This window comes from Stomoxys calcitrans, chromosome 1 (genome assembly GCF_963082655.1).
Source record: "Stomoxys calcitrans chromosome 1, idStoCalc2.1, whole genome shotgun sequence".
Taxonomy (NCBI): Eukaryota; Metazoa; Arthropoda; class Insecta; order Diptera; family Muscidae; genus Stomoxys; species Stomoxys calcitrans.
The window spans coordinates 128,824,466-128,836,725 of NC_081552.1; the positions used below are offsets into that span (position 1 = coordinate 128,824,466).

The 12,260-nt window shown below is 41.1% G+C and overlaps 1 protein-coding gene across 1 annotated transcript; it reads right to left on the reverse strand.

The window, feature by feature from the left end:
- Positions 1-291: 291 nt before the first annotated feature.
- Positions 292-11,866, reverse strand: LOC131996873 (uncharacterized). Its single transcript, XM_059367047.1, has 3 exons — positions 6,716-11,866; positions 6,542-6,643; positions 292-447 (listed from the first exon to the last, which is right to left on the reverse strand). The coding sequence occupies exons 1-3, from the start codon at positions 11,864-11,866 to the stop codon at positions 292-294; spliced, it is 5,409 nt and encodes a 1,802-aa protein (XP_059223030.1).
- Positions 11,867-12,260: the final 394 nt, after the last annotated feature.

Genomic DNA, 12,260 nt, shown 5'->3' on the forward strand with positions numbered 1-12,260 from the left:
TGTCAAATGTGATCCAGATCGGACCATATTTGGATATAGCTACCCAATTTACGAATTTCATATTGCTACTTATTTAGTCACCCTCTTTTAAAAAAAAAAACAAATCGTAAGGTTTGGATATAAGTACTTGGCGATTACAGAACGCAATTCTTAATATATGTTCAGACCAAACATTTTCACTACGATTATCGCAACTAGGTTTGCAACGGCATTCGCCATTACTTACCAGTTTTGGGAGAACAACTAATCATGTCGATATGATTCATAATTTTTGTCCGTCTGTCCCCCAGTCTATTGCGACTGATGCAGCATGTTAATGTTATGCAGCGGGTTCTGCGTTTTGCTGCGAGCTGTCGTAGTCACCAAATGAATTATTACCGCATTTGATGCAACAACAAATTGACTGCCACATGGTCCTTGGGCATGTTGAAACTCTTTTTGCGATATCTAGAGAATTTAAGCGAACGGTTGGAAAGAGTCGCGAGATCAAACACGAATGCCCTGGAGCGGAAAAACAAAACATGGAAGGAGGCAACTGGAAGAAATGCTTTGCCTCATCGCCCATACCGCGCGTCAAACAGCCAGTCCACACCGTCACACAACGACAATTGGACAGACGAACAGACAATTAGGCAGTCAGGTCAACCTGCTAGCTAAGGGCAAGAGAGTGAGAGAGCGGTGTTGATGCGATTGCTAGTCAGTTGATCGCTGGATATGTAAAAAATGTCAAGAATTTCTGTTTTGCTCGTTGTCGTCGCGTTCATCGTTTTCGTTTGCTACTCCACGTTACGGCACGAGCTGTGCATAATGCACTTGTGAGTACGTCGTCCACGGTCCACATTTTGCAGTCACTCGCATACATCACATCGTTGAGCGTCCATCGGAATTGGTGACTGGAGAAGCAAAAACACAAAAGCTCTATGCCTAGAAGCGTGCAACTATGGAAGATGGACGCAAAACATAAGTAGAAAACAATACTTTTTAGCATATCGAAGCTGCTGACTGGCTGACTTATATCGCAGAATGGATGCATACAGCAAAGACAGCTGCCGGCAGTCAGCAGCCAAGAGTAAGCGCAAGAGCACAGCCACATTGGTGCCTTTCCATTGTTTACATCAGCATCGGCATCGGCATTAAAAACAGCATCAGAGTAAAGAATTCCTGGCAAGCACAACGCGTCTTAGAACTCGGCTCGGCAACGCAACACCGAATTGCGCCTCCTCCTTCTTGTTCCACTGCTCTCAGCTAATGGCACACTATTCACTTGGAGTTGGAAGGCGACACAGAGTGGTGGCGCATCATTAAGGTAACAACCGACGACGAGTCAATGATCAACAATCAACGATTTGTCCGCTGCTATATTTAAACAAAGAGGCCACAGCAACTCTGGCGTATGTGCATTATACATTTTTCCTAAAAAATGAAGTCAAACCAACAAAATCCTATAATTAAACAATTATTGCAACTCCCACTTTTTGCTTGTGGCCATCGGATTGAACCTTACGCTTGCTTGGGCGCTACTCCTCCTTTTTGGGATCACAGTCACGACAAACACCAGCGCAAAGAGAGCGCGCACTCTCACACACTTTGAATTGGGCAACGAATGATGGGCCGGCTAAACCCCAAAGAGTGCAACTTGTTTGGGTTTTATGCGGCAGCCAACATCTTTGCCCTCGCATCATAAACACGTACCCTTCTCTCCGACCTGTCTGGTTGCACCACAATCCACAGATTTAGTAACAGCAGCACCACCTCCGTCTATGCTATGGGAGGGGAACTTCTTTGTAGGGGGAGTTGACAAGTACGAGGGTTCGTGTGCTCTTGAGCCCTAAATATTCTTGGTAATTTTGCATGCAACTCTTGCAGTGTCATATTGCGACACTACGATATCTTCAGCGCAAAACAACACACGGACGACGAGCATCTAACGAATGTTGAAAAACGCAAAATATCTGCTGGCAGTGATCATCATCGATCTTCTTGGAGCAATGTGGTCGAAATATTTGCCCTACATATCTGTGTGTATGCAAACTGTGCGACTGGTAGAATTGCCATCCCACATCTGAGCTCCACTGAGTTATAATTATAAATCCATACAAAAGCTCTGTTCTTTGGTCGGGTACGTGTGTGTCTGGCTGGATGCGCATTATGGACATTACCCACAATGCCTGCCTATCTATACATGTACATACATATATTATTTCATACTAACTGACGGATGACGACTCCCTTAATGCAAACAGTAATTATACAAATCTTTCAAGGAATTCCCTACGACTCATTTTTGCTTGCAAAGCATGCACAGTGTCTGCAAGTAACGTAAACTTCATTCAAATTTATACAATTTGGTAGATTGTTAACTAAATTGAAATTAGTCTACTGACATCAGCAAACACTCTCTGCTGATATTAAATTAGAAATTTTAAACTTTTGAATGAACCCATACAAAATATTTGAACTTCTAAATAGTAACCAAAGGCTGGTACTATATTCGTTTTTTCACAGTTGAAAACTCACATTTTCATGGTTATTTTTTTTGAACACCACAAAAATCTTAATGAAAACATAAAACTTTTAAGAAAATGTTTTCATAAGCATAGAGGGAATGTCCTACTGAATGAAAACAGCAAGTCTTTTTGCTTCAAAATCTATTTTCAAAAAAAAAGTAATCGCGAAAAAATGTTGCGAAAAGCGAACATGGTACCAGCCATAAGGCATTTGCTATATATTAATAAAAATTTTCTCATTTGAAGGTCGGTACTAGATTTGGTTTTCGCGGTGAAACTCCATTTACAAACAAGTAAAAAGGTGTTAAGTTCGGCCGGGCCGAACTTTGGATACCCACCACCTCGGGTATATATGTAAACCATCTTTCATCAAAATTCAGTGAAAATTTCATACCTTATGTCCCATATCAGTTATACCCAAATATGTTCCGATTTGGACCAAATACTAATAAATACATTAGTTATATGTAAAAATAAACCGATCTGAACTATATACGACACGGATTTCGAAAAGCCTAACATAAGTCACTGTGTCAAATTTCAGTGAAATCGGATTATAAATGCGCCTTTTATGGGGCCAAGACTTTAAATCGAGATATCGGTCTACATGGCAGCTATATCCAAATCTGGACCGATTTGAGCCAAGTTGCACAAAAATGTCGAAGAGCCTAACAAAAAGCACTGTCCAAAATTTCAGCGACATCGGACAATAAATGTTTCTTTTATGGGCCTAAAACCTTACATCGAGAGATCGGTCTATATGGCAGCTATATTCAAATCCGGACCGATCTGGGCAAAATTAAGGAAGGACGTCGAAGAGCCTAACAAAACTCACTGTCTCAAATTTCTCGGACAATAAATGCGTCTTTTATGGCCCCAAAACCTAAAACCTAGATATTCGTCTATATGGCAGCTATATAAATCTGGACCGATCTGTGCGATATTGCAGAAGTATGTCAAGGGGCTTAACTTAACTCACTGTCCCAAATTTCGACGACATCGGACAATAAATGAGCATTTTATGGGCCCAAAACCACAAATCAAGAAATCGGTCCATATGACAGCTATATCCAAATCTGAACCGATCTGGACCAAATTAAAGAAATATGTCGAAGTGCTGAACAGAACTCACTGTTTCAAATTTCAGCAAAATCGGACATAAATGTGCCTTTTATGGGCCTAACACCATAAATCGGAGGATCGATCTATATGGCAGCTATATCCAAATCTGAACCCATCTAAGCCAATAATTAATGAATGTCGATGGGCCTCACGCAACTCACTGTCCCAAATTTCAGCGAAATCGGATAAGAAATGTGGCTTTTATGGGCCTTAGACCCTAAATCGGAGGATCGGTCTATATGGCAGCTATATCCAAATTGACGAAGGATGTCGAAGGGCCTAACACAACTCACAGTTCCAAATTTCAGCGAAATCGGATAAAAAATGTGGCTTTTATGGACGTAAGACCCTTAATCGGCGGATCGGTCTATATGGGGGCTATATCAAGATATAGTCCGACTTAACCTGCTTATGGACAAAAAAAGAACCTGAGCAAAATTTCAGCTCAATATCTCTATTTTTAAAGACTGTAGCGTGATTTCAACAGACAGACGGACGGACATGTCTAGATCGTCTTAGATTTTTACGCTGATCAAGAATATGTATATTTTATAGGGTCGGAAATGGATATTTCGATGTGTTGCAAACGGAATGACAAAATGAATATACCCCCATCCTTCGGTGGTGGGTATAAAAATAATAGGAATATATTGATGAAAAGTGTTCGCTTTGCTATAACTTGTTTGGTTCATCTAGTGAAAAATTACATTTCACGACGCCCAAGAAGAGCACAATCACAGTTGCTGCGCAACAAGTCGTATATATAAGGGAGGTATAACTAATACTGAACCGATTTCCATAAATGCAGTAATGCCAGTAATGTCGAGAGTCATTAGAAAATCCTTCCTGCTAAATTGCGAGAGAATTGGGTAACAAATGACCATTTTATTGCATTTTACTGCAAATCGGACGAACATATATATGGGAGCTATATACAAATCTGAACCGATTTTTTTCAATAGGCTTCGTGTCAAACACGCCCATACTAAATTTGAAGACGATCGGATGAAAATTGCGACTTGCAGTTTGTACACAAATTAACATACAGACGGACAGACAGACAGACGGACATAGCTAAATCGAATAAGAAAGTGATTCTGAGTCGATCGGTATACTTATCAATGGGTCTATCTCTCGTCCTTTGGGTGTTACAAACTAATTCACTAAGTTATAATACGCACAATTCACTTAGTTATGTACCACAGTAGTGGTGTAGGGTATAATAAATGTTTCTTTCATAACAAACAAACTATTGTACGAAGTAATAACGAATGTGAAAGTGTTGTGCTTTTGGTCTTGCTATTACAACAATATTATTTGTATACAAGTGGAAGATGCTGGCAAAGGCTTTTGGAAGGTTGTGTTTATTTAACATATACCAACAAAAATACTACAAAATACAAAATCCATATTTTTGCAAATAAAAGTAGAATTCGTTTCTTTTTAAATAGTTTTGTGTTTCATTATTTATTAATTTCGAAGGGGTGGGTTTTGGTTGAAATTGCAACTGAAAACGTTGGGGTTCAGTGGACTGTGAACGAAAGGGTGATAATGGCCTCCTGAAAGATAGAAATTCTTTTTGGAAGTTTGGAAAGTCCAAAACCCTTAAGACTCGAAATGTGTTTTTGGGTTATGTATGTAAAAAAGTAACCTTAATACCAAGTCACAATGACTTAACAAAAAAAAACGATATATGTTTAGATTTTACGAAGACTGAACTTTATTGCTCTCGAAGTTAAAACGGAATGAACGAGTCTTTCATTTCATAGTCATGACTTCTCAAAATAATGACATTTAGTTTACCATAAAACTAAATTTAGAACTAAAAAGTGTAGTGTTCTCAGTGCCCTCTGTATGTGGCATTATAAAAATGCAGACCTGGAAGTTGTGTGGCACAAACATTACCGGCCCATGTTGCAAGATTGCAAGGTAAAAGTTTTAAATTCAAATATATAATGGTATGAGGTCAAAAAAAAAAAAAAAATAGGAAAATATACAATTCATACGATCTTTGAGTGTTCATAAAATGCTTGAAATTCAATATGCCTTAATACTATAAGGGTTATCTCTAGTCAAAATTTAATAACAATTCAGTTTACTTATAGATTCTAATGTTAATTTTAAATATAATCCAGTTCAATAGTTGTTGCATCAGGTGGTGCATGAGCCAGACAGCACCCAGCCGAAGATAGTATTTGTGGCGACTGGAAGAGAGCCATCACTAGCTAAAAGACCCGGTAATATAATGCGCCCATATATGTCAGATCCAAGTACGATTGAAAACGGCCCCGAGATATAAAATTTTGGATCTGCTAAAGTCAAATTAGCGAATTTTGCAGCAATGGCAGCATCAATGGATCTATTAGGCGTGTCCATTGATATGTGGTTGTTGACTCTCATTGTGGTGTCTAAAACAGTGTGAGAAGAGTGGCGAGATGCTATAGAGACTGCACATATGGACTCCGATCCTAGGACAGTTGTGTTAAGTCGTAACTCTTCAACAAACTGTTTAGATATTTTACTAATGGCGGTGCAAGGATCAATAACTGCGCGGATATGGTGCTTTTTCTTGCCGATCACAACCAGTATTATAGCCGTTGGAAATAGCAAAGTGGCGTTTGGAGTTGCAATAGACGCTATCGTTAGTGATCGCTGGTTAGTTGAACTGGTGTTTGGTGGTTCACCTGCGGGGCTTTTTTCGACCTTTACTGTCCTTGTTTTCTTGCTTCGCAATTTTGGATTATCTATATGCAATAAGGAGTGATGGTCGCCTCCACAAAACCGACATCCTTTAGTTGAAAAACAAGAACTAGATGAGTGTTGATGGGCTAAACAGTTTGGACAGTAGCGGTGAGTCACAACTAATTGCATACGTTGTTTCGCATCCTTTTTTCGGAATACCTTGCATTTACGAAGACCGTGGTTTTGTGAACAGATTCTGCAAGAGTAATAATTTTTGTTTGCCTCGGAACGGCTAAGGCGGGATAAAATAGGTGGCATTCTGTAAGAGTAAACTAAAATATAATAAAGGACAATAATGTAACAAAAGGAAATTGAATAACTAATTTCTAACATGGTGGGAGTACCACGACTTTTACAACAGGCCGAGTTATGGTTCCCCTTTGTGTAGTTATATCGACTACTCGCACTAAATCATCCTTGCCATAATATATCTTCGAAATACGCCCCAATTTCCATTCCTGGGGTGGCAAACAGTCGTCTCTCACAACAACCATAGAACCAATCTGGATATTTGGCTGTGGTCTTTTCCATTTAATGCGCTTGTGAAGCTCTTTAAGATACTCATGTTTCCATCTAATACTGAACTGTTGAGATAATGCCACAACTCTTCGCCAACGATTAACTACAGAAATAGTAGTCTCGGATTCGTCAGGTTCGGCAGGTGAAAGCAAAGGACCCCCAGTAAGGAAATGTCCAGGGGTAAGAGCTAGCAAATCGTCGGGATTTTCGGATAAAGGTGAACAGGCTTCGATACGGGAAAGTATAGTAGTGAATTCCTCGAACGTAAATTTATGACATCCTGCCATCTTTCGGAAATGAGCCTTAAAACTTTTCACCCCGGCTTCCCAGAGCCCTCCCATATGAGGAGCTCCTGGTGGAATGAAGTGCCAGGATAAGCGCTGGTAGGAGAATTGGAAAAGTGTCTCGTCCCGCGATCTTTGAAGAAAGTTTTTCGCCACCTCTTTCGATGCTCCAACAAATGTTTTGCCATTGTCGGAAAAGATCTTTAAGGGACACCCACGTCTGGAAGAAAAACGGTGAAAGGCCGCTAGAAAGGCTGAAGTGGTCAAGGAACTTGTGAGCTCCAAGTGGATAGCACGTGTAGCGAAACAAACGAATAAACATACGTATCCCTTTGTTATAGTACAGGATCGCGCCGAGTAGTTTTTTATGTCGAACGGACCTGCAAAGTCAATACCAGTATTCGTGAATGGTCGACTGAGCGTGGTACGTTCTGGAGGAAGGGTTCCCATCAGCTGCGTTCTAAGCTTGTGTTTGGAAATTACACAAATCTTGCAATTGTGAACACAGGCCTTTATAAGAATTTTCGCCTTTGGAATCCAGAACTGGAGACGCAACATTCGTAGCATTAAACTGTTGCCTCCATGCAATGTAATGCAATGTATGAACAGTATCAGCAATCGGGAGAAGGTACCGTGATACGGCAGGATAATAGGATAACGCTCATTATAAGTGAGGCTCTCGGAATGGGCTATGCGACTACATATTCTTAAGAGGCCTTTAGGATCACAAAAGGGGTTCAAAGTCAATAAGGAACTGGTGGACGTAATTTGCTCCCCATTTGACAATGCCTTATATTCAGTTGGATAAAATAATTTTTGTGACAAGACAATTAAACGATCTCGAACATCCTGGATTTCGTCATTGGTCAGCGAATGAGTTCGTGAAGTTATATCGGCTGAAGCACGGCAATTAGAAATAAAACGGTATACATATGCCATCACTCTAAGAGCTCTTCCCAGCGAAGAAAACCTATCCAGAGGATCTTGGTAGTTTTGGAAGTAAGTAAAGTGGCTGTGAATAGTCTTAGCTTCCAATAGTGTCTCATCTATTGGCAAACCATTCTTAATTGGCCAAAGGCTCGATGGATGCCTAAGCCACAGAGGACCAAACCACCAAAGGTCATTCTGAATTAACTCATCGGGAAACACTCCACGGGAAGCCAAATCCGCAGGATTCTGCCTTGATTCAACATGGCCCCAGTGGTCCACTGGTACTACCTCACATATTTTTGAAACACGGTTAGCCACAAAAGTCTTCCATTGGAACGCTGGTTTCATTAACCAGGCAAGGACTATCGTTGAATCTGTCCAACAGAAAACCTTGCAATTTGGAATGGACGGCAGAATCGATTCAATGGCCTCCGCCAGTAAGGCCGCGCCACAAAGTTCGAGTCTAGGAATTGAAATTGTCTTCAATGGTGCCACCCTCGATTTTGACATAAGGAGGTGTGTGACAATTTCACCGCTGGGAGCCGCGACTCGAACATAAATGGCTATTGCGTACGCCTTTTCAGAGGCGTCACAGAAGCCATGGAGTTCCATATCGCTTTCAGGAGTGAAATGTATCCAGCGAGGAATTCGTATATCTCCAATCCTAGAATAATTCCCCAAGAATGAATGCCATGCAGCAAGTAAATTCGGAGGAAGGGGATCATCCCACCCGACTTTGGATAACCAAACATCCCGCATTAGAAGTTTTGCGAGAACTATGAAGGGGCATAGCCACCCAGCTGGGTCGAATAGTTTCGATATATTGGAAAGAATATTCCTCTTAGTGGGATCGGAATTTGCGTCTAATTGCCCGGCTACGAAATAAAAATCATCAAGTTTCGCGTTCCAACGAACACCCAGAGTCTTGGCCTTACTTGAATCTTCAAACTCAAGAAATTCGGAATTCAGAAGATGGTCCTTTGGAATGGATTTTAGGAACTCCTTAGAGTTAGAAGTCCATTTTCTCAATAAAAAACCGGCTGTCCCCAAGGCCGAAATGAGTTCCTTCTGGGTCTTAGTTGCGGACAAAATATCATGACTCCCCCCAAGAACATCGTCGACGTACATCGACGATTCCAAAATCTCGCTTGCAAGCGGATATTGAAGCCTTACGTCTGTAGCCTGTTGCTGAATTGTGCGTAGAGCCAAGAATGGGGCACAATTTACCCCAAACGTAACCGTTTGTAGCTCAAATTCTTCGATTTCATCGTAAGGGGACTTTCGGTAGAGAATTCTCTGGAATGTAGTGTGTTTCGGATGGACACAAATCTGGCGATACATTTTTTCAATATCGCTATTGAAAACCACTTTATAAAATCGCCACTGGAGTAATAAAGTGCACAGATCTTTCTGCAAAGATGGACCAGGGTGGAGGACGTCGTTCAAACTCATACCATTAGAGGTAGGGTTTGACGCGTTGAACACTACACGAACTTTTGTAGTAACGCTATTTGGACGAACAACAGCATGGTGTGGCAAGTAGTGAAAATTGGATTTGGGAGTGAAATCAATGTCCCTTACCCTCTTCATATGGCCTAATTCAATATACTCTGCCAGAACCGCATCGTACTGCCTCTTGAGCTCAATATCTCTGAGAAGCCGATTCTCATTTCTTATATACTGAGAAAGAGCTATCTTTTGGGACTGCCCGAGTTGAATACCGGAAGGAAATTCGGGTTTAAATGGCAGCGTAACAATATACCGGCCTGCCTCGTTTCTGGTGGTGGTTTCCACGAACATGTCCTCACAATACTTGTCCATATCGGAAATAGGTTTAACCCTAGGGAGGTCCTCCAGTTCCCAGAATTTGGAAACTAGTTCATCTAAGGCGATATCATCTGGAAGTGAAACAGTAGTGCGGAAGACTGAAATAGGCTCTTTTGGAATGGGACCGGTCAGAATCCAACCAAATACTGTTTCTTGGGCCAAAAGAGACCCACAAACTGGATTAATAATGCCATTTAACATGACCTGCGGAATCAGATCTGCCCCTATCAAAATGTCAATATACGATGACCGATAAAACTCAGGGTCTGCCAGGTGGATGTCAGGAAGTGTGGAAAACATTTCCTCGGATACAGAAAAAGTAGGCAGTGAGGATGTTAGCTTAGGAATGACAATAATGGGAGCCTCCAGGTCAAAACCTGAAGTCATTGGAGAAGTGATTTGAAGCATACATATTTTCTGAGCCTTCGCAGAGAGGGTGCCATTAAGGCCGGATATATGAGCCATAAATTTGCGTGCTTTTAGTTTAAGCAAGTTGAAAAGGTGTTCTGACAGGAAAGACGCTTCCGACCCAGAATCGAAAAGTGCTCGTGCCTTGAAAATCTCCCCATTATGTCGGATACCAACCATGGCCGTTCCCAACAGCACGGTCTTGCTGTTGGCTGCGAAACAAGACTGTATGGGAACAATGGAATCACCATTGGAAGTGGACTGTATCGATTTCTGATCAGTTTCGGGAATTTCCATTTCCTCATTGCAGTCTTGATGCAGTAGAGTGTTGTGCCTCCTGTTGCATTTTTGGCAGTTAAATGCACTTTTACAGTCTTTGACAAGATGTCCCTTAGAAAAACAATTAAGGCATAATTTTAACTGCTTCACGGTTGTCAGTCTATCGGCGTAGGTCATATTATGAAATTTCGAACACAATCTTATGGTGTGGTTTTCATTGGGGCATAACTTACAATTTGGAATGACAACACCATTTCGATACGAATTCACTCTTTTGGAGGAGCTATTCTTTGGCATTGATTTGCCAACGTTCTCGTTCTTGGAATTTGATATCGATTGAGAAGTGCTGGGAAAACCGAAATCCCTCACCGTCTCCAATGTCTGAAATCGACATGTCAAGAAGGAATCAAGTTCTGTCCAAGATGGAAAGTCACTTTTATTCTTGACTGATTGCTCCCACAGGGACAATGTGATCTCAGGCAAACGCATGGAACAAACATACACAAAAATGGGGTTCCAACTCTTGATATCTATACTATAGAGCTTTAGTGAAGCTATAATCCCATTTATAGTACTTTGAATCTGCTTTATGGACTCGCTTGATTCAACGGTAATTCCTGGCAAATTAAAAAGGGTCTTAAGTTGGCTGTTCAGTAGTAAACGTTTGTTGTCGAATCTAACCTCCAACGCCCTCCATGCTAACTCAAATCCCTCATTCGTGAGAGGTGCCTTTCGAACTATTTCCCTGGCTTCACCGCGAGTCTTGGAATTCAAGTGAAATAATTTTTCGACAGGGGAGAGCCTCGTGTTATTGATGTATAAGGCAGTAAAAAGGTCGCGAAACGATGGCCAGGAGAGGTAATCCCCGTGAAAGAGGTCGGTGTCACAAGGAGGTAGGTTTACATTCGGACTCGAAGAGAATTCCAACCGCGTTGGATTGGGGGGAGAAACAGCAGCGGACCTTTTGGATTCTATAACCTCACTTATTTTAGCTATGCCATGAACGTAAGTTCGATAAGTGGTCTGATACCGCGCTTTCAGGGTTTCTATGTCCCTCTTATCGTCAGCAGCGGCTAACTCAGCCAAGCTAGCCTCATACTTTGGTTTAACTCTCTGCCATATTTCCCTCAACTCGTCCCGATGAACCTCCAAGGAGTGGATCGCGGACTGGTGCAGAAGTTCGCTTTCGAGTTCTGCATTGAACTCGATTAAAGCATCGGATATTTGGATAAAGTTTGATAGGGCCATTCTGTTCTATCAAAAATCTTTCGCTAGCAACGGATGTCAAAAAAAAAGGAAAATTCGATGCAAATTATACGGGCCACTACTACAAAGGAAATTTCTACCAGAATCGATGTTCTGAAGGAAGTGAGTGGATCCCAAGAGGGCAAACCGAACAAAGGTGATCCAAAAAAAAGCTAATCTCCACGTCTAAGAACTCTAAAACGTCCAAACAATAGCTATATAGCCAACTATGAAGAACACAGTATGTAGTACTATTCACTCCACTAAAAATTGTCTGCAATGTAATTCGTATCAGAAACAAGGAATTAAAAATTTGATTCTAATTGTTATTTCACTTTGAAAAAATAAAACGAAATATCGGAAACTTAATGCACAAAGGACAGTCTGGTTAATATAC

What these genes read in the sequence shown, in the direction of transcription:
- LOC131996873 (XM_059367047.1), bottom strand. Translation starts at nt 11,866, where the DNA reads ATGGCCCTATCAAACTTTATCCAAATATCCGATGCTTTAATCGAGTTC. An exon ending in GGCCTGTTGTAAAAGTCGTG is followed by an intron (nt 6,644 to 6,715) that starts GTACTCCCACCA and finishes ATTATATTTTAG; the next exon opens with TTTACTCTTACAGAATGCCA. An exon ending in TTCACAAAACCACGGTCTTC is followed by an intron (nt 448 to 6,541) that starts GTAAATGCAAGG and finishes TAAATTCTCTAG; the next exon opens with ATATCGCAAAAAGAGTTTCA.